The following is a 23,524-nucleotide window of genomic DNA, read 5'->3' as shown; positions in this document are numbered from 1 at the left end:
TACCCATAGAAGACATCTTCTATCCATAAAATACCTTTTCTATCCATAGAAGACCTCTCCTATCCATAGAAGATCTCTTCTATACATAGAAGATCTCTTCTATACATAGAAGACCTCTCCTATTCATAGAAGACCTCTTCTACCCATAGAAGACCTCTCCTATCCATAGAAGACCTCTTCTATCCATAGAAGACCTCTTCTATCCATAGAAGACCTTTTCTATCCATAGAAGAACTCTTCTATCCGTAGAAGACCTCTTCTATCCGTAGAAGACCTCTTCTATCCATAGAAGACGTCTTCAATCCATAGAAGACTTCTGCTATCCAAAAAAAAGATCTCTTTTATCCATAGAAGACCCCTTCTATCCATAGAAGACCTCTTCTATCCATAGAAGAACTCTTCTGTCCATAGGAGACCTCTTCCATACATAGAAGGCCTCTTTTATTTATAGAAGACCACTTTTATTCATAGAAGACCTTTTCTATCCACAAAAGACCTCTTCTATCCATAGTAGACCTCTTCTATCCATAGAAGAACCCCTCTTCTATCCATAGAAGACCTCTTATAGCCATAGAATACCTCTTCTATCAATAGAAAACCTTTTCTATCCCTAGAAGACCTCTTCTATCCATAGAAGACCTCTTCTATCCCTAGAAGACCTCTTCTATCCTTAAAATACCGCTTATATCCCTGGAAATACTTTTCTATCCATAAAGCCCTGATCTATCCATGAGAGAACAAGAAGAAGATTTCTTTTACCAAATTCTTTATTTTTTAAATTTCCAGGACCGTGAAATCCTGGTCAATGAATTAAGACATTCAGGCTTCTTAGATGTTTTCGAAGTCTCCAAGACTGATAAATCTAATCCGAATTGCAATGAGCTGGAATATCAATGGGGTTGCTTCCTATGCAATCATCCGGACAAGGCAATGGGCTTCTTGAATGGCAGTAATCAACCCATGATTGAGGGTCAATTGAAAGAGAAAAAGGGCAAGTGGCGGCTATTTCGACGGTGGCGTACCAGATATTTTACCCTATCGGGGGCACATTTGTCGTGCAAAGGATCGGTGAGTATATTTGTTGGCAATACATTCTCCTTCGAGATTTTAATCCCTTTCGATTCCGAAACTTCCAGAGTGGTGGTGAGAGCATTGATGTGAATCAAATCCGTTCGGTAAAGGTGTCGCGTGGTGCCCGCAACATACCCAAGGCATTTGAAATATTTACAGCCGATCAAACACTAATACTCAAGCCGAAGGATGGCAAAAATGCCGAGGAGTGGGTGCAGTGCCTCAGTATTGTGGTGGCTCATTCGCAGGCCCGTGATAATCCGCATACGAAAACCAATAGTTTGCCGGCGCGGGGCATGAGTAGCAGTAAACCATCGTTTTGAGATTTTGTGAAAGAGACATATAAATACACACACACACACCTACATTTAAAGATTTTAAATATACACACAGACATAGAAGTGTAATTTAAGCCTATTCTCAATACTTTTTAAAAGTTAAATAATTTAAATTATAAATTCTAGTTTAGAAATTAATTTTGAATTTAAGAATTTAGATTTTCTTTTTACGCGCATGTATGTATGTATGCACTTTGGCTTTAAAATACATAAATGTATTTAAAAAAAATATTCGAAAAAAATCAAATTTCTGCTAAAAGACCTAAATGATCCTATCATTATATTTTGTACTTAAACTATTGTTATTATTTTAAGGTTTATTTTTTTATTTTTTCTAAGAGTAGTTGCCTTATATATAGACTACAGACAATGCATATCATCAATATATACACACTTATATATATTTTTAAATTTTTTTCCTGTATATTTATTATTATTTGATATTATTATTACTATTATTATTTCTACTATGATTGCAACAAATTAAAAGACATATTTTTTTATAAAATATTTTCCAGAATTATTTTTTCTTTAAGGGAAGATTAAGAGATTTCCACATATTTTCGAGATATGAAAAACATACTCACCACCTTTTTATACCCTCCACCATACTATGGAGGGTATATTAACTTTGTCATTCCGTTTGTAACTCCTCGAAATACTCATGTCAGACCCAACAAAGTATATATATTCTTGATCAGCGTAAAATTCTAAGTCGATTTAGCGATGTCCGTCTGTCTGTCTGTCTGTCTGTCTGTCCGTCTGTCTGTCTGTCCGTCTGTCCGTCTGTCTGTCTGTCTGTCCGTCTGTCTGTCTGTTGTAATCACGCTATCTTTCGAATAAATTGCGATAGATGGCTAAAATTTTGCACACATGTTTATTTTTCCAGTAGGCAGGTTAAGTTCGTAAATGGGCCATGTAGGTCCACGTTTTCATATTTTGATGATTTTAGCGACGTTATTCACCGGAATTGATTCAAATTTGGTATTTTAAGTTCCAAATGGATACTACACCCTAAGATAGAAAATTATCTGTGCAAGTCTATGTCTTCGTATAGCCCCCATATAACGGTACCTCCCGATATTCGGTATTTTGATGATTTTAGCGACATTATTCACGGGAATTGTTTCAAATCTGGTATTTGAAGTTCCAAATGGATACTATACCCTAAGACAGAAAATTGTCTTTGCAGGTCCACGTCTTCGTATAGCCCCAATATAACGGTACCTCCCTATATTCGGTATTTTGATGATTTTAGCGACGTTATTCACCGGAATTGTTTCAAATTTGGTATTTGAAGTTCCAAATGGATACTACACCCTAAGATAGAAAATTGTCTGTGCAAGTCTATGTCTTCGTATAGCCCCCATATAACGGTACCTCCCGATATTCGGTATTTCGATGATTTTAGCGACATTATTCACGGGAATTGTTTCAAATCTGGTATTTGAAGTTCCAAATGGATACTACACCCTAAGACAGAAAATTGTCTTTGCAGGTCCACGTCCTCGTATAGCCCCAATATAACAGTACCTCCCTATATTCGGTATTTTGATGATTTTAGCGACATTATTCACTGGAATTGTTTCAAATTTGGTATTTTAAGTTCCAAATGGATTCTACACCCTAAGACTGAAAATTGTCTGTGCAGGTCCACGTCTTCGTATTGCCCCCATATAACGGCACCTCGCTATGTTCGGTATTTTGATGATATTAGCGACATAATTCACCGGAATTGTTTCAAATTTGGTATTTGAGATTCGTAATGGATGCTACAGCCTATGACAAAAAATTATCTGGGCAGGTCCACGTCTTCGTAGAGCCCCCATATAACGGTACCTCCCTATATTCATATAGCCCCCATATAAAGGTACCTCCCGATATTCGGTATTTTGATGATTTTAGCGACCTTTTTCCCGGAAGTAATTTAAAATTTAGTATTTGAAGTTCGAAATGGATACTACAGCCTATGACAGAAAATTATCTGGGCAGGTCCACGTCTTCGTAGAGCCTCCATATAACGGTACCTCCCTATATTTGGTATTTTGATGATACTAGCGACATTATTCACCGGAATTGTTTCAACTTTGGTATTTGAAGTTCGAAATGGATACTACAGCCTATGACAGAAAATTATCTGGGCAGGTCCACATCTTCGTAGAGCCCCCATATAACGGTACCTCCCGATATTCGGTATTTTGATGATTTTAGCGACATTATTCACCGGAATTTTTTCAAATTTGGTATTTGAGATTCGTAATGGATGCTACAGCTTATGACAGAAAATTGTCTGTGCAGGTCCACGTTTTCATATAGCCCCCATATAACGGTACCTCCCGATATTCGGTATTTTGATGATTTTAGCGACATTATTCACCGGAATTGTTTCAACTTTGGTATTTGAAGTTCGAAATGGATACTACAGCCTATGACAGAAAATTGTCTGTGCAGGTCCACGTCTTCGTATAGCCCCCATATAACGGTACCTCCCAAAATTCGGTATTTTGATGATTTTAGCGCCATTATTCACCGGAATTGTTTCAAATTACGTATTTAGAGTTCGTAATGGGAACTACAGTCTACAGTGACAGAAAAATGTCAATGCAGGTCCAGGTCTTTGTATAGGTCCCATATATCAGTACCTCCCTATATTCGGTATTTTGACGAGTTTAGGTACAATACCCACCGAAATTGTTTGAGATATCGTATTTGACGTTAGTAATAGATGCTATAGCCTGTGACAGAAAATTGTCTATGCTGGTCCAGGTCTTCGCACAGCTCCGAAATAATGATACCTCCCTATATACGATATTTTGATGATTTTAGCTACATTATTCACCGTTTATTTCAAGTTTCGAATTTGAATATGGTAATGGCTTATGACAAAAAATGCCTATGTAGGTCCACGTCGTATAGAAAATTGAAAATTTCCAACTTCGTTCCAAATGGTGGAGTTCGGCCGGCCGAACTTACTGCTTTTTAACTTGTTTCACCTTACAACACAGGTTGGGGTTATTATATACAGATTGCAATTATTGTCCGATCCTCACACAGCTAAAAACATAGCTAAAAACCCCGAAATGTCGATATTTAAGGAGTTATGGCCATTTTAAAGTATGCTATTTTTCCTCTTTAAAAAAGTCATTACAAATAATAGCTAAAAACCCCGAAATGTCAATATTTAGGGAGTTATGGCCATTTTAAAGTATGATATTTTTCCTCTTTAAAAAACTGACCACAAATAATAGCTAAAAACCCCGAAATGTCAATATTTAAGGAGTTATGGCCATTTTACAGTATGCTATTTTTCCTCTTTAAAAAACTGATCACAAATAATAGCTAAAAACCCCGAAATGTCAATATTTAAGGAGTTATGGCTATGTTAAAGTATGATATTTTTCCTCTTTAAAAAACTGACCACAAATAATAGCTAAAAACCCCGAAATGTCAATATTTAAGGAGTTATGGCCATTTTAAAGTATGCTATTTTTCCTCTTTAAAAAACTGATCACAAATAATAGCTAAAAACACCGAAATGTCAATATTTAGGGAGTTATGGCCATTTTAAAGTATGATATTTTTCCTCTTTAAAAAACTGACCACAAATAATAGCTAAAAACCCCGAAATGTCAATATTTAAGGAGTTATGGCCATTTTACAGTATGCTATTTTTCCTCTTTAAAAAATAATAGCTAAAAACCCCGAAATGTCAATATTTAAGGAGTTATGGCCATTTTAAAGTGTGCTATATTTCCTCTCTAAAAAAGTGATCACAAATAATAGCTAAAAACCCCGAAATGTCAATATTTAAGGAGTTATGGCCATTTTAAAGTGTGCTATATTTCCTCTCTAAAAAAGTGATCACAAATAATAGCTAAAAACCCCGAAATGTCAACATTTAAGGAGTTATGGCCATTTTAAAGTGTGCTATATTTCCTCTTTTAAAAACTGATCACAAATAATAGCTAAAAACCCCGAAATGTCAATATTTAAAGAGTTATGGCCATTTTAAAGTATGTTATTTTCCTCTTTAAAAACCTGATCACAAATAATGGCTAAAAACCCCGAAATGTCAATATTTAAGGAGTTATGGCCATTTTAAAGTATGCTATTTTTCCTCTTTAAAAAACTGATCACAAATAATAGCTAAAAACCCCGAAATGTCAATATTTAAGGAGTTATGGCCATTTTAAAGTATGCTATTTTTCCTCTTTAAAAAAGTGATCACAAATAATAGCTAAAAACCCCGAAATGTCAATATTTAAGGAGGTGTGGCCACTTTAAAGTATGCTATTTTTCCTCTTTAAAAAACTGATCACAAATAATAGCTAAAAACCCCGAAATGTCAATATTTAAGGAGGTGTGGCCACTTTAAAGTATGCTATTTTTCCTCTTTAAAAAACTGATCACAAATATTAGCTAAAAACCCCGAAATGTCAATATTTAAGGAGGTGTGGCCACTTTAAAGTATGCTATTTTTCCACTTTAAAAAACTGATCACAAATAATAGCTAAAAACCCCGAAATGTCAATATTTAAGGAGTTATGACCATTTTAAAGTATGCTATTTTTCCTCTTTAAAAAAGTGATCACAAATAATAGCTAAAAACCCCGAAATGTCAATATTTAAGGAGTTATGGCCATTTTAAAGTATGCTATTTTTCCTCTTTAAAAAAGTGATCACAAATAATAGCTAAAAACCCCGAAATGTCAATATTTAAGGAGGTGTGGCCACTTTAAAGTATGCTATTTTTCCTCTTTAAAAAACTGATCACAAATAATAGCTAAAAACCCCGAAATGTCAATATTTAAGGAGTTATGGCCATTTTAAAGTATGCTATTTTTCCTCTTTAAAAAACTGATCACAAATAATAGCTAAAAACCCCGAAATGTCAATATTTAAGGAGGTGTGGCCACTTTAAAGTATGCTATTTTTCCTCTTTAAAAAACTGATCACAAATATTAGCTAAAAACCCCGAAATGTCAATATTTAAGGAGGTGTGGCCACTTTAAAGTATGCTATTTTTCCACTTTAAAAAACTGATCACAAATAATAGCTAAAAACCCCGAAATGTCAATATTTAAGGAGTTATGACCATTTTAAAGTATGCTATTTTTCCTCTTTAAAAAAGTGATCACAAATAATAGCTAAAAACCCCGAAATGTCAATATTTAAGGAGTTATGGCCATTTTAAAGTATGCTATTTTTCCTCTTTAAAAAAGTGATCACAAATAATAGCTAAAAACCCCGAAATGTCAATATTTAAGGAGGTGTGGCCACTTTAAAGTATGCTATTTTTCCTCTTTAAAAAACTGATCACAAATATTAGCTAAAAACCCCGAAATGTCAATATTTAAGGAGGTGTGGCCACTTTAAAGTATGCTATTTTTCCACTTTAAAAAACTGATCACAAATAATAGCTAAAAACCCCGAAATGTCAATATTTAAGGAGTTATGGCCATTTTAAGGTATGCTATTTTTCCTCTCTAAAAAAGTGATCACAAATAATAGCTAAATCCCCGAAATGTCAATATTTAAGGAGTTATCGCCATTTTTAAGTATGCTATTTTTCCACTTTAAAAAACTGATCACAAATAATAGCTAAAAACCCCGAAATGTCAATATTTAAGGAGTTATGGCCATTATAAAGTATGCTATTTTTCCTCTCTAAAAAGTGATCACAATAGCTAATAGCTAAAAACCCCGAAATGTCAATATTTAAGGAGTTATGGCCATTTTAAAGTATGCTATTTTTCCTCTTTAAAAATTGTGAATTTTTCTAGAAATTTAGATTTTTAAATTATTTTTCAAAACATCTGCAAATTGTGAATTTTTCGATACATAATATATACAATCATTTTAATCCTATAAATTACCGATCTTAAGAAATTTACTGAAATTTTTTAAAAAGTAAAAAAAACTTGGTAAGGTTTGCAAAACCTTGGTAAACAATATTCGAACGAGTTCAATTTTAAACTGCCTAGGCTAGTGAAATCTGTTGGAGAATACCGTTAGGCACCAAAGGTCTTACTTTGACCATTGCAAAAATTCCATTGAAAATATAACAAAAGGAATATCCGAAGGTACCGTTGTATGAGGGCTATTGGAAATCGTGGACCTATATAGATAATGTTATGTCACAAGGGGTAGGACCAATTGCAAAGTCTAAGTACCAAGTTGTAAACAATTCCGTTACGAAAACGGTAGGTACTTTCACATAGGCTATAGAAAATTTACATATAAAAAATATTGTCTGCTGAGAAAATAGTAGCCTTTAGGAGGGCCAAATACCAATCTTCAAACAATTCCTATGAAAAATATGACTGAAATCATAAAAATGTCGAATATATACTCTCTACACTCACTTTTTGGAATCCACTAATAATTTCGAAATACTAAATTTTAAACAATTTCAGTGGAAAAATATTGCAAATATCAGCAAAATTCCGAATATCTACACAATGTTAAAGTGGCTATTTGTTTTCATCAAATTAAACCCCTTGAAATAATGTCTGTCTACAATTGACAACCTCGTAAAGAAACTTTCATCAAAACGTCTTCTTTTGTTGAAATGTAGAAATGTCTCAAAAGCAGCTTTCCTTAATTACAAGACCTTCAACTTAACCACTTGCACTCTGCTGCACTTCGATTAATATCTTTCAATTGATTGTCTTTCTTTTATAAAAAAAATTGCAATTAAAAAATACAACAACTATGCTATCAGTACAAATTCGTCAGAATTTTGCCAAGGTCCACATACCAAGAGTAGTATCGCAAATAAAAGCAATAATGAAATCAGTATCGTTCAACTAAGAAATAAACGAAGGTGTGGCTCAACGTCGTTCAGACCCTGATAAAGTTCGTATATCGATATGATAATACACTTGAGCCTCAAAGACACCGATGTGCAAATAATAAAGATTATGCGAAACACACATTATAAATGTTTTATGTTAAGGAAGAAGAAGAGATAGGCAATAATGCTTAATGGAGAAACAAATATTGAACAAGAAAACTTCAAAAATGTTCGCGATTATGGATCTGAGTAGTTGGACTTAGGCCGATATTGTTATTTTAATTATTTGAATAGAATTATTTTTTTTTGCTTGGTTGGAAAAATCGATGGCTATTTGAAATTACAACTCTACAGGGTTGCCTAAAAAATATATTCTAAAAATATTAGTGATTTATGCATGTTTTTTAAATATCCACATTTAAGTTTTAGGCGACAAAAACCATTTTTCTGAATAATTACAGAAAAAAATCCAGCAGATTATAAAATTAGAGCTAGAAATGTAATGACGCATGCATCGTCGTTATGAAAGTTTGCATCGCAGAGTGCCCAAAAATAAAGGGGGAAAGTTCCCCCGTCCTTTTCCACACATTTGAACTTTTTCGGATTAAGATCCTTGCAATCCTTACATTTCAGATATAAAGCGTCCTCGATAATACTATAAACAATCTGAGGATTATTTTGATCAATTTTCTTAAGGCTCAAGTCAGCTACCAAAGCTGCTTTTTTGGTCCATTTTACAAAATATAATTAAAAATCCCCTTTAACGGGATCTTAGCAAGTCAAAATATTCTAAAAAATATATTTGGCATATGCAGGGTGTGATGAAAAACCTGCAACCAACTTCAGACTGCTGTCATTTCTAAGCCACTCGTCCGACAGTTGTTAAAATTATTTCAGTGACAGCTCATTATATTGTTTACAAGCGTACAAAAGCGTTTTGGTGAGAATTTTTTAGAAAAAAAGTTATTCGTGATGGAATTCAAGCGTGGATGGAAGAAAACAGCAACATCAGCAGAAATTGTTCGAAAAGTAAAGAAGCGACTATACCAAATCGTGGACCTACACATGCAATGTTTCGCAAAAGGAGCTAGAACCCATTATGACCTACAAATACCAATTTTCAGACAAATCCGTGAAAAAATGTGGCAAAAATCATCAAATTACCGAACCTCGGGACGTACCGTTATATGGGGACTATACCAAATCATGGACCCATACATGCAATGTTTCGCCACCGGAGCTGGAACCCATTATGACCAACAAATACCAATTTTTAGACAAATCCGTGAAAAATGTGGTAAAAATCATCAAATTACCGAATATCGGAAGGTACCTTTATATAGGGGGCTATACCAAAACGTGGACCTATACATGCAATGTTTTGCCACACGCACAGCCACCCGTTATGACCTACAAATACCAATTTTCAGACAAATCCGTGAAAAAAATGTGGCATAAATCATCAAAATACCGAATATCTGTAGGTACTGTTATATGGGGACTATACCAGAACGTGGACCGATATATCTAATTTTCAATACCAACCATCCTAGACACAATACAAATTGCTCTGCGCTCTACGTCAAATAATGTGGGCTGTATCGTGATTTCAACAGACAGACAGACGGACAAATCGACTTAGAATTTTATGCTGATTATGAATTTATATACTTTATGGGTCTACGCCGAATATTTAATGACAGAGTTAATATACCCTCCTTTCCAAGGTGGAGGGTATAAAAAGCTAAAGAGTTGCTTTGCTTGGCCGAAAGTGGTAAACTGCCGTATTTGGTTTTCTCCGATGAGAAAACATTCGTTGTCCAGCAGTTTGTAAACAAACAAAGAGGTCGGCTGAAAATGTGCACCTTCGTTTGGCCACCAGAACTCAAGCACCGGCCATGGTGATGGTGTGGGCCGCAATAACAGCCGATGGTCGCTCTCCGCTCGTATTAATCCACCGTGGCGGCATCAGAATTAATGCCGAATATTTTCGCAAAAATAATATTCTGGAGGGTGTATTAAGGCCTTGGACACGCAACCATTTTGGCCGCAGACCTTGAACATTCAGCACCATCGCACTCAATAGGCGCCACCCAAGAATGGTTACAAAAAAGGTTCCTCACTTTATTTCCGCGCACTTCTGTGTCTGCAGTATTATGGAAAGCAAGGTTGGCACTAAAAACTACCAAAGTGTTAATCTCCTCAAGCAAGCGCTTCGCCGGGAATGGGCCAAAATACCGCAGAGCAATATTCGGGCAGCGTGTGACGGTGATTTCCCTTGAAGACCATAATTCGTGCCAATTCGAACAAATCATAAAATTTGATGCTATTTCCGACATTTTTTGCTTTCATTCAATAAAATTTAAAAAAATGTAAAAATTATTTAATTTGACTTTGTTGCAGTTTTTTATCTCACCCTGTAGTTCTTCTTTAAAGGGAAGGCATTCTGAAGCTCTTATGTAATATTCATATTCATTCAATAAAATTTAAAAAAATATATTCATTCAATTACATTTTAAAAGAATGTAAAAATTATGGCGTTTGACTTTGCTGCAGTTTTTCATCTCACCCTGTATATGGGAGCTATAGATATATCCGAACTGATTTCGATCAAATTTGGCATACTTATTACACGTATGGTGCACAATAAAAGAGCAAATCGGACGAAGATATATGGGAGCTATATCTAAATTCTGGCCGATTATCTGCAATTTCAATAGGGTTCGTCCTTGGGTTAAACCAATGACTTGTGTAAAATTTCATCTGTATCGGGCAATAAATGCAACCTGTACTCTTATTACAAAAGCACATGGACGGACGGACATGAACAAATCGACTCAGAATGTGATTCTATGCAGATCATCAAAAGGAACTATGGGTCTATCTCGTTTCCTTTTGCCTGTTACAAACAAATGCACAAAGACATAATACACTGACAACCTTGTGGTGTAGGATTTTAAAAAATCGCCGCATCTATTTAGGTTACTTTCCGATGTAAACTCTCAAAAAACCAATACATGCGTAATCTATTTTTAGCTTTACTTTCATAATCTACTGAAAATTTCTGATTATAATTGTTTTTGTGTTACATAGTGTTATCAATAAAAAAAAATAATAATTCATACATTCAAATAATTAATGAAGTACTAATTCTTTTTCTTTGAATTTTAAAGCTTTTTTTCGTTTTATTTCAATTAAACATAACATAATTTCCTGGTTCTTAATCTAAATCGTATAATTCATGAATAGCTAATATTTACACTAATTTCGTTTGGATGGTATAATATTTATATAATATTTATATAATAATAACAAGAACATTACTGATTATAAAATATTTGTTAAATTTATAAGTCGTTGGCATATAATTCTTAAATGGCTATAAATTAATTTCATACATTTTGCGGTTCTTAACACAAAAAGAGGTTTACAATAGTGGTTGTTATAAAAACAATAAAAAGGGAACATTATGGAGAGGAGAGGGGGTGGGGAAACATTTTATCACATATGGCTGTAAAGTACTTTACAATAGTGGTAATCTAAAAGAAAAATATTTATGCAACAAGATAAACAAAATAATCAATAAACAACAACCATAACTTGTCAAAGAGAGGGGGTAATTTTACAAAATAAAATTTGAAATGAAGTCCGTACATGTCTCGTCTGTACAGAGTTTTATAAAAAAAATATAAATGGTAAAATTCAATAAAAACAGTATTAATTAAAAACATTACTAATGGGTATCTTAAAGCTTATAATAATAGTACATATTTAAGGAAAATACTTTATAAGTACAAACATTACTCTCTTTAAGAATTTGAGTCCTTTTTCTCTGTGTATATGAAATACACTACAGTTTTTACATGATTTCGAAAAAAGGACAAAACACGAATAAAATAAAAAAGGAGTCTAGATGAAATTTAAGGTCTATAAAATCATTTTAGAATTGAGCACTGGAAATTGAAGTTGTGGTTCTCGAGAATTTTGGCGTTGACTTGAAACTAAAGGTCTTCTATGAACTAAAAAAAGCTCATGAAGGTCCTACGTGAATATTTTAAAAAGCATTTCCTAAAGATAAAATGCCTTATTTGAGGTTGGAAGGAGCCATTCATGGATAGAAGACCTTCGCAAGACTCCTTTTAAGGATTCTCTGATAGAGGGCTTGAATTTACTAAGGTCAGCTAAAGATAGAAGTATTTAAAAATGTCTGATGAATGATTGTTTTAAGGCCATCTAATGGAAGATTTTCAAATCGATTAAAAAGACCTCTTGAAGATATCTTGAGAAATTTGTGGAGGTCTCCTTTTGGGGATTTTCCGATAAAGGGCTTGATTTTACTAAGGTCAGCTAAATATGGAGTTTTTTTAAATGTTTGATGAGAGACTGTCTTAAGGGCTTCTAATGGAAGATATTCAAATCTATTAGAAAGACCTCTTAAAGGAGCCTTGAGAGATTTCTGGTAGTAGAAAATTGTAACCTATTGATAATCTTTTTTAAGGAAGACCTCCAGAAAGTCGTTTTTAGAAAACGTGGAATGGAAAACCTTTAAAATATATTTTCTAAAAGAGGGTTTACTAAAGCAGTGTTTAGCTTTACTAAGGTCATCTGAAGATAGAAGTATTTTAAAATGCCTTGTGTTGAATGACCGTTCCAAGGCCTTCTAATGGAAGATTTTTAAATCTATTACAAAGACCTCTTGAAGACCCCTTTAGAGATTTCTGATTGTATAAAATTCTAAAAATTCTGTAGCAAACATTCGGCAATTTGTCAGTCCATGGATGATCAAATCATTTAGAAAAGGTTCTAGCTCGATAGAAGAACTTGTGAAGGTCTTTATTTACATATGCGTCTTTAATCTATTCTCAGAAGACCTTGGAGAGGCTTCTGATTGTAGAAAATTCTATAGCAAACCTTCAGGAATTTTTTAGTCCGTGGAAGATCAAGCCATTCCGAAAAGCTTCTAGCTCTATAGAAGAACTTGTGAAAATTTTTCTTCACATATGGGTCTTCAAGCTATTTTCAGAAGACCTTGGAGAGGCTAATGACTGTAGAAAATTCGAAGGAGGTATAGCAGATCTTCAGGTATTTCTTAGTCCGTGGAAGATCAAGTCGTTTAGAAGAGCTTCTAGGTCTATAGAAAAAGTGGTGAAGTGGTCTTTAACCTATTCTCATAAGACCTTGGATAGGCTTCTGACTGTAGACAATTCTATGAAGGTATAGCAGACCTCCAGATATTTTTTGGATCAAGCCTGCCTAAAGTCCTCTATCTAAAGATGAATTTATCTAAGGTCTTTATTTACATAGGGGTCTATTATCGAGGGATAATAGCATTTTGCAAACTATTTCGCAAGGGGGCCAACTAGGAAAAAAATTAACTTTTCCAAGAAAAATATACAAAAACTGGTAGAAAATTAGCCATATCGGAGTAAATTCCTTCTTTAAATGGGATTCCATGTGTAGAATTTTCAAAGGGTTTTCAAAAGATGGAAGGCGTTAAAAATGTCTTTCGTGGCTAATGGCAATCAAGAGAAATTTTATGACAAGAAACGATGTTTTCCATGGCTTAAAGGCTTTTCCAATGACCTTTAATGCAAAAGAGTCTTTTATAAAGATATTCAATGGTAAGGAGACCTTCATAAGGTCCTTTTTGGGAAAGGGACATGCAAAAGATAATTTATAACTAAAAGGCATTAAATTTTCTTTTATAACTACAACAGCTCCAATAGGATTTCATTATCTAGAACACATTTAAATTGTCTTCTATAACTAAACGACTTTCAAAAGTTCCTAAATTAGGAGTAGTCTTTGGCCTTATATAAATTGAAGAACCTAAACATCTCTTCTATAACTAGAAGATTTCGAAAAGTTTGCCATGTGATAAAGCCATCAAAGTGCCGTCTATGACAAGGAGACCCCTCAAAAGGTTGAATAAATTCTAATGACTTTCTGAGACCTTCGAAAGACCTCTATGGATCTCAAAGGAACTTTTTGGGCATATGTGACCCAAATACCTTCAAAAGTGTTAATTTTATCATTTCATAGATCTTCAAGACGAGAAGACTTTCATAAGATCTTCTTTCCCGTGAAAATATTCTCTATGAACAAAAGACCATCCAGAGGTCATATATGGCTAGAAGATCCTGAGATAAACCTTACAATAAAAGAATACATTTTCAAAATTGCTCTAAAATAGATTTAAAATTCAGCCACAACTCTTTTCTATTTCCTTAAATATCTGACTGTCCTTGAAAATCTGTGTCAGAAAAAACACATTTCGAATAGTGGTCTGACAATGCTCCAGTCCTGTTTTGTTTTTCTTAATTCTATAGAACGTCTTTAGAATATATTATATCCTATTAGGAAACTTTTGAAAATCTGATACTGTCATAAGACCTTCTATCAAAAGACTTTTCGAAAGCTTTTTTTTGACTTCTTGATGTCTTTCTATCCGCAGGTGGCCCTATGAAGGTCTAATTTTTCTTTTGACAATTTCTAACCAATGAAGACATTTTGTAATTATGATACCATATCCTTTTCTTTAAAATCTATGCCTATCTATCTACAGGTGACCTTTCCAAAATAATTCGGCACTTTTTGGAACTCTTTCTCATTTTCTTAATTATCTGTCTAAGAAAATCTGGTTCATGAATTTATAGATGACATTTTCAATCCCTTTTCATTTTCTAGCACTTCCACTCAATCTCTTCTATAAGTCTGATTGTCTATCGATTGTATTTCTCATTTTATGTAAGTGAGGAGCACATTTACCACCTCTCGTCTTTAAGCCTTGACATTACGCAGTGAATGGGCCAGCATTGCAAATGTGGTGATAATAAACAAACTTCCAGGCACCGACGAGAGCATGCGATAACGTTCCTCTGTCATGGTCTTAGCTTGGCCACGATCCACCCAATCGAAACTGCGCTCCACAGCCTTTTTCCATTTGCCATAACGATGCTTGCGTTCCTCCTCGGTACTCGTCGGCAGGAAGGTGTCATAGTAAATGTTGTCATAGTGTCTCTTTTCAGGATCAAATTTACACAGCTCCACACCTTCGGCCTGGGCAGCACACATGGCCGCACCAAATGCCGTTGAATCCAGCAGCTGGGAACGGAAGACTGGGACACCGGCCGTATCGGCCTGTAATTGCATTAGCAAATTGTTCGACGACAAAGCACCATCGGCATGGAGCTTATTGAACTTGAAACCACCCTCCTTGTACATACATTCCAAAATGTCACGCGACTGAAAACAGATGGCCTCCAGGGCGGCTCTCACCACATGATGTTTGGTGGAGAATTGTGTCAAACCTATGAGCATACCACGGGCATCCTTGCGCCAATAGGGGGCATAGAGACCGGTAAAGGCGGGTACAAAATACACATCACCCGTGGTCTGTACTGCCTCGGCATATTTCTCTGCATCGGAGGCATTGGGCATTATGCGCACTTTATTCTGCAACCATTCCAAGGCATGACCCGCCACTGCCACTGCTCCCTCCAGAGCATAAATGGGCGGTGAATTTGGTCCCAATTTATAGGCAACTGTGGTGAGTAGACCACGCGAAGAGATGACATGGGTTGTACCCGTATTGCAGAGCAAGAAACAACCGGAACGATAGGTATTTTTCGTTTGTCCCGGTTTAATGCACATCTGTCCCAGCAGCGAGGCTTGTTGGTTGCCCAGAATACCACTAATGGGCATGCCATTCAGTACGGATCGTTCATCACAAATTTTACCATAGATTTCGGAACAGCTTCGAATTTCGGGCAGCATATCAACATGTATGGAGAAAGTTTTCAACATCATCGGATCCCATTCCAGACTTTCAATGTTCATAAGTAGGGTCCGGGAAGCGTTTGTAACATCTGTTATGTGCAGGGAACCTGGGGAAAAATTGAGAGATTTTAGTAAAAATATTTTGAGGGAGATGATTTTAAGAGGTAACCTGACGTCGTATAGAAATGAACTTCTGTGTATAGAAGAGCTCTAAGGGGTCTTTTATATATAGAAGATCTCTAAGGGGTCTTCTATTTAGAAAAGAACTTCAAAGGATCTTCCGTCTATAGAGAACCTCTAGAGGTTCTGTCCATAGAAGACCTCTAGAGGGTATTCTGTTCATAGAAGATTTTCTAACTATAGAAGACCTCTAGAGGATCTTTAATCTATAGAAGACCTCTAGAGGTTTTTCTATCTATAGAAGACCTATAGAGGCTCTTCTGTCTATAGAAGACCCCTAGAGGGTCTTCTGCCAATAGAAGACCTCTAGAGGGTCTTCTGTCTATAGAAGACCTCTAGAGGTTCTTCTGTCGATAAAAGACCTCTAGAGGGCATTCTGTCCATAGAATACTTCTAGAACGCCTTCTGACAATAGAAGACCTTTAGAGGGTATTCTGTCCATAAAAGACCTCTAGAGGGTATTCTGTACATAGAAGACTTCTAGAGCGTCTCCTGACAATAGAAGGCCTTTAGAGGGTATTCTGTCCATAGAAGATTTCTAGAGGGTCTTCTGACCGTAGAAGACCTATAGAGGTTTTTATATCTATATAAGACTTCTAGAGGATCTTCTATCGATAGGTCTCTTATAGGGTCTTCTGTCTATAGAAGACCTCTAGAGGCTCTTCTTTCTATAGAAGACCTCTAGAGGCTCTTCTATCTATAGAAGACCTCTAGAGGCTCTTCTATCTATAGAAGACCTCTAGAGGCTCTTCTATCTATAGAAGACCTCTAGAGGCTCTTCTATCTAGAGAAAATCTATAGAGGGTCATCTTTAGAGGGCTGTCTGTCTGTAGAAGACTCCTGGAGAATCTATAGAAGAACTCTAGTGGGTCTTCTAATTATAGAAGACCTCTAGGGGGTCTTCTGTCTATAGAAGATCTTGCATCTATTGAAACCTCTAGAGAATCTTGTATCAATAGAAGTCATCCAGAAGGTCTTCTATATATTCCAGACCTCTAAAAATATTATTAAAAAAATTTGAGTACTCACCCTTTGTTAAATTCCACACAATCCAACTGTCAATGGTACCGGCTTTGCAGCGCTTCTCACGACATGCCTTCCTCACGGCCGGTACATTATCCTTGAGCCAACGTATTTTCAATGCCGAAAAATACGGTGAAATCGGTAGACCGACTATATTTTTAAAATGATTCTTATTCTGCTCGGGCACCTTAGCCAAAATCTGATCCACGGTGCTGGTGGTGCGTATGTCATTCCAAACGATGGCATTGTAGAGAGGCTTACCCGTCATGCTGTCCCACACCACTGTCGTCTCACGTTGATTTGTAATGCCTATCGTGTAGATGTCCTCCTTGCGATAACCCAAGGCAGGCAGTTTACTAACCGCCACTTCGGCACAACGATAAATGTTATTGATAATGGCCACCGGATCCTGTTCGAACCAGCCATCTTTGACGCTGATCATTTGTTTCTCTATGCGATGAGCGGCGATTTCTTTGAATTCCGGTGTGGTGTAAATCGAGAAACTTACCACATTGGTGCCCTCATCGATGACACCCACCAGCCGGTTGATGCTCAGTGATGTTTTACGAAAATCGCCCATGCGGCGAAAGGGCACCTCGGCACTGGAGCCGGGGGTGGTGGGTATGTTTTTACCTTCAGTCATGTCGTCGTTGATGTCCTCTAAATCTTTAGCGTCGTATACTAAATTGTCGATGTTGTTATAGTGCGTCGGCGTTGACGTTGCTGTCGTCTCTAAAATGGGAAAATGGTAGGAAAGGGGTTAGGATATTTGTCTTTTTTTCTTTTTTTTTTTCGTGCAGATCATTAAAAGCTAAGTCGTCACAACTTATGGCCTAAGGTAATATTTGACCTTAAAATTAATGCGCGTGTTTTTTTCCGTTGCTTTGTTTTTGTCGGCAGTTTTGTTTTAAGCTTGTTTGTTTTGTTTTTATTTTTTCACAATTTTTTTTTTTCGTTTTGCTTTTATTTTTGTTTACTTCACTTTGAACGAGCCCCTTATTTTTGTGGCGGGTAAAAAAAAACTCGTTCCAGCGTTTTTTGTTGCATCTTCTTTTTTACCGTCTAGACAAGCAGAGCCATTAAATAACTCAGAAAAAAAACAGGTGAATACTGAGAGGGTACTTAGAAGTACACACATACAAATGGATTTCAAGTTTTCACTGAATGGCATTTTTGGGAGAAGCAATGCATTGGCAAGTTTTCAAGATGTATAGAACCGATAGAGGACCAGTATATCGACTATGGATCCAGTATGATAGAAACATTTTTAGAGAAAGGAAAAAGGTATCTGCCAGAGCTCGAAGGTATCTGCCAGAGAATATATATTACTACAAGAACGAATTTTACAGATCTGAAAATATAAGTCTTATCAGAGATCCCCCAGAGGGCTCTATAGGTTTTCTGCAGCTAGGAGACGTTCTAAAGACCTAAAAATAAAAGATGAGAATGATACAGACATCTTCTAGAGGAGACTCAATCGAAAGAAGACATTATAGAGATCGCTCAAAGGTATGTACCGAAAGACCTTCGAGTTAGGAAGCCCTGAATACATCTAAAGATAGGAGATTTCCAACAGATCACTTAAAACAAAAAACCATCCAGGGATCTTTTCGAGGACGATATAGATAGAAGACTTTTGGAAATCGTTCATATATATCTTCTAAATGTCTTCCGCAACTGGGAGATTTCCCAGAGATCTTAATGTAGAAGACCACCTCCCCCCGCCCTCCGTGAAGACCTTTTTTATAAAGAGAAACTTAAACAGGTCTTCTATAGATTGCAAACATTGTAACGGTCTTCTATTGGTAGAATAGATTTCAGATACCTTTTTCGTATAAAATATCTTTAAGAAGCCCCTTTAGAGACCTACCACAGATGTGAGTGTTTTCCGAGAGCTTCTGCAAATAGGAGAACTCACAGAAAGCAATGTGGAAGGAAGACCAGTGTAATACATTTAATGGATAGGAGACCTCCTACATGTCTTCGACAGACAAAAGACTCACCCGATAGCTTATGTAGATAGAATTTATAAAAATCGTAATAGATGGGATAACTCCCAAAGATTATAGATAAAAGACCTCCCAGAGTTCTCTACAAATATGACAACATACAGAGGTATTCTGAAATTTGAGGTTTTCCAAAGATCTCCAATAGAAATGTTTCGTATTACAACTATAAAAAAGTAATATTGGATCTTCAGGGGAGAGGATTTCCGGAGAACTTTTAAGTATAGGAAATGTTCCAAAATCTTCTATAAACAGAGAATCCTGTCTGAGACTTTATAAAAAAAAAACCCACCCAGAAATATTCTAAGGATATAAGATATTTTGTAGATAGGAAGGACATCTTACAAGAAATAGCAGAATCTCCAGCCATATTCTTTAGTTGGAAGACTTGGAGATTTTTTGTAGATAGGAGAACATTCGAAGGTCTTCATTCTTCTTCTTCTAGGAGATTCTTCCAGAAATGTTCAAAGATCTACTACAGTTAGGAGAACTTTTAAATATCTTACAAAGATAGGAGTCCGGATATAATTAAGAGAACTTTTACAGATCTTCTGTATATAGGATTAATTCTGTAAATAATGGACCTTCTAGAGATCTTCTGCATAAATTCTACAGTTGAGGGCCTTCTATAGAAAGGGTATCTTATAGAATATTTCTCTGAATAGAAAATCTTCTAAAAATAAGAGGCTTTCCAAAGATCCTTTTTAGATAAAAAAAAATTAACTACTAGAACTTCCAGATTTCCTCAATAAATGGAGGAGAGAAAAAACTCTACGACAAGAAAAAAGAGATGCGTCGGCCCAAACTATAGACTTTGTGGGACCATATTTGCTTCGCTGAGTGGTTGCATCGGCAATCGACAAATATGACCACCGCCTTTATAGAAAAATAATCTAAACTACTAGACCTTCCAGATTTCTTCAGTAGATAGGAGGCCGTCAAGCGGCGAGAGTTTTATATGGAAAGAAACCAGTACTCCCAGAGGACGTCTTATACGAGGAGACCTTCATTTCGAAGCCCTTTGAGAAGTTTTCTATTGCTTGAAGGCCTTCACAAGGGGTTCTGTTGGTACAAGAATGTCCTATCCCTATAAGATCTGTAGGATTGTCCTAACACCATGAGATCTTCTAGATCCCATATTTTCTAGAAGAACTTCGAAGGGTCTTATATTTCTTGAGGGCCTTGAGAGGTCATCGGGAAACTAGAACGAAGTTGTAGGCTGCAAAAACGACTTGAATCGGATATCAATTGAAAAAAGGTTTAAAGAGCTATTATTATATAGCTTCGAGAGATTTTCTATTGATCGATGGTCTCCCTCAGATCTTCTATTTCTAGAAGCCTTCGGAAAGCAAATTTTTTGTACGGCCTTCGTTTGCCAGAAAACCTTAGAAAGGAATTTTGTTACAAGAAAATCTAAGATGGATATTCCGATTTCCTATTGTTCGAATGTCTCCATGAGATCTTCTATTACAAAAAGCCCTTCGAGAGGTAATATTTGCCAGAAGAGGCCTCCGTTTGCCAGAAGACCTTAGAGAGGCATTTTGTTGCAAGAAAATCTAAGATAGATATTCTGTTGTTTGAAGACCCTTGAGGAATTACCAATCTCTAAACCTTCTCGAGACTTTTTTTTTCTGAAAGAGTCATATATTGCACGTGGACCCTGAGAGTTCGTCTACAGATTAGAAGGCTTTCAAGAGGTTTTCTCTTGCTAGAAGTGCTTGAAGATGTTAGCACATTGAATGAAATCTTAGAGAGCTATTCTTATATTGCTCGAGAGCATCGAAAGGTCTCCTATTGCTGCAAAAAATTTCGAGAGGCATAATATAGCTAAAACCCTTTTCATAGAACTTATATTGCTTAAAGTCTTTGGAGAAGTTTTATATTGCTAGTAGACTTTGTAAGGTCATATCTTACTAATAGATTATCGAGGTGATTAGAGTTTTAAGAGTCTTTTTAGAAGACTTTTATTATTATTTTATTGCTCAAAGGCACTCCGGAGGTCTTCAATTGCTAGGAGTGCTTAGAAAAGCCTTCTACTGCCAGATATCTTCGGGAAATTTTCTTTGAAAGATTTTCTATTAATAGAAGGTTCTGGAGAGGTCTTATCTTACCTCGAGTTGTCTACTAGAACGAGAATGTCTTCGAGAAGTCTTATTTGGGTAGTAGGGCTCTAAGGGTTCTTACTTTGATGAAGATCTCTGAGAAACCTAAAAGCCTTTTCAGAGAACTTATATTGCTTAAAGTCTTTGGAGGGGTTTTCTATTGCTAGTAGACTTTCTAAAGGTAATATCTTACTAATAGATCATCGAGGTGATTAGACGACTTTTAAGAGTCTTTTTAGAAGACTTTTATTAGTAAAAATCTTTTGAAAGGGTCCTATTATTGCTCAAAGGCACTCGAGAGATCTTCAATTGCTAGGAGTGCTTAAAAAGCCTTCTACTGCTAGAAAATCTTCGGGAGATTTTCTTTGAAAGGTTTTCTATTAATAGAAGGTTTTGGAGAGGTCTTATCTTACCTCGAGTTTTCTTCTAGAACGAGAATGTCTTCGAGAAGTCTTATTTGGGTAGTAGGGCTCTAAGGGTTCTTATTTTGATGAAGAGCTGAAGAAAAGATAGAAACCTATTACTAGACGATCTTTGGAGTTTTTCTTTCAGCTAAAATATTTAGAAGAGCCTTCTGATTCTAAAAGTGCTCCGTTTCCCCACGAAACATTATATATTGCTTTTAGGCCTTGAAATTTATTCATTTATTTTTTATTATTATTACAACATTTTTACAAAAGATCCTCTAGATTCTGTAAGATCTGTAAGAGATTTTTAAGAAAGAAGTCTTATGACCTTCGAAAACTCTTCTGTTTCTAAAAGACGTTTCGAATACTTTCTATCGATAGAAGCCGTTTTAAAGGATGAATATCTTTCAGTGCTGTTCTATTGAAAGTATGACTTTTAAAGGATATCTTCGTCTACAAGAACTTTCAGGGTTCTTTTGTATAAAGAAGGCCTCCAAAGATTTTCTTCATGAGTCTTTAAGTGATCCTTTATTGTAAAAAGTCATTCAAGACGTCATCTATTTCAAAAATACCTTCGAGAGGTTTTCTATTTTCAGAGGAGTCCTCCATAGAGCAACCGTTAAGGGTCTGAAAAATTGGTTTCCATGCTGGGAATATCAATTACACTGTTTTATCTATCAGATTCGTATGGGAAATATTCTGTTTTCACAACACCTGTTATGGGTTACCTTATGGTAGGTCTCCTATACCCAAATTCCACAAACAAATTTGAAATCTCTTAAAAAAATAATACTTTAAACACTGTAATTAGACGTCTGCCGTTCGGAAATTAATCAATTACCCGTACGAAAACAATTAGCCCCCCTCATAAACATTTAACACTTTCTTTGCGATAGAATTTTTTTTTGTTCAAAGTTCAATTATTCATAGATAAAAATAAATATAATTGGAATGTTGAATTTAAAATCACAAAGTACGCAATAGAACCGAAAATTGTAGAGTACAAAATAACAAAAAAACTCTAACTCTTCATGTTTTGTGACAAACACTTGTGAATTTTGCCAAATGAATATTAAAAAAATACAGAGAGATCGGCCCACATGCATACGTTGAGCCCCAAAAGATAAGAGACTCACATGGAATTCACTTGGAGTTGTTGTTGGTAGATTTTTTTTTTTTCAAAATAACACCAAAAAATGCAAGACAAAAATTTAAACCAGTTTTCAATTTGTTTTTGGCAAATTAAAAATGCAATATTTTAAAAAAGTCTCCAATAACAATGTTTCAAATGAATTAAACCAAAACTTCACTAATTTGACTGACCCACACCGCCTTCGTGGTCGCACTCGTTATTGACTTCCGAAACTTCCGAAATTGAAATCAATTTTTTTCGCTCAGTAACGATAAATGAAATACACACGTCTGTCTTGTCAAAGAGTTACGAAGTATCTGAGCATTACTCAAAAACCCAATATTGAAAGAGTCGAGGAAGGAAGAATGGCATGGAAAACAAGACTTTAGCTTTGTTTCGCTCGCTCTCTGGTCGCATTCAAAAATGTATTTGTATTGAGTAATAATTCAAATTCGAAAAAATATCAACGAAAACCGGCTGTCTGCTTGTATCGGCAATCGACAAATATGACCACCGCCATATACCCACATATACATACAACTATGTTATCAGGCCGACCATCAATAAGTGGCTTCTGCGTAGGGAGAGAGAGAGACTGTGTTTGTTCGCCGCCGTTTCGGAAACGAGCCCTCTATCAGAAGCGTATTGTGTGTGTGTACATATTGATTTAGTTTTGTAAGTAATAGGGGT

General features: G+C 35.6%; 2 protein-coding genes across 7 annotated transcripts in view; one reads left to right on the top strand and one right to left on the bottom strand.

The window, feature by feature from the left end:
• Positions 1-1,855, top strand: part of LOC101895874 (protein melted) — a 46,781-nt gene extending 44,926 nt beyond the window's left edge. For 3 of the 4 annotated variants that reach the window (XM_059126364.1, XM_059126363.1, XM_059126365.1), the window contains 2 exons: positions 787-1,068; positions 1,137-1,854. In XM_059126364.1, the coding sequence (XP_058982347.1) occupies positions 787-1,068; positions 1,137-1,394 (540 nt within the window). In that variant the 3' untranslated portion in view covers positions 1,395-1,854. Of the gene's footprint in view, positions 1-786; positions 1,069-1,136 lie in introns of all 4 variants that reach the window. The other variant, XM_059126366.1, reaches the window with a different exon arrangement.
• A 10,030-nt stretch (positions 1,856-11,885) lies between these two features.
• The window catches only part of LOC101896152 (glycerol kinase), a 38,863-nt gene continuing 27,224 nt past the window's right edge, over positions 11,886-23,524 (bottom strand). Inside the window, exons 1-3 of one of the 3 annotated variants that reach the window (XM_011298055.3) lie at positions 23,026-23,136; positions 17,194-17,919; positions 11,886-16,091 (exon numbers count right to left, since the gene is read on the bottom strand). In XM_011298055.3, the coding sequence (XP_011296357.1) occupies positions 14,986-16,091; positions 17,194-17,830 (1,743 nt within the window). In that variant the 5' untranslated portion in view covers positions 17,831-17,919; positions 23,026-23,136 and the 3' untranslated portion in view covers positions 11,886-14,985. Of the gene's footprint in view, positions 16,092-17,193; positions 17,920-22,838; positions 22,904-23,025; positions 23,137-23,524 lie in introns of those variants that run through there. The other 2 variants (XM_011298053.3, XM_011298054.3) reach the window with 2 other exon arrangements.

Source organism: Musca domestica, unplaced genomic scaffold, assembly GCF_030504385.1.
Source record: "Musca domestica strain aabys unplaced genomic scaffold, Musca_domestica.polishedcontigs.V.1.1 38, whole genome shotgun sequence".
Taxonomy (NCBI): Eukaryota; Metazoa; Arthropoda; class Insecta; order Diptera; family Muscidae; genus Musca; species Musca domestica.
This window is presented reverse-complemented; position numbering and strand designations above follow the sequence as displayed.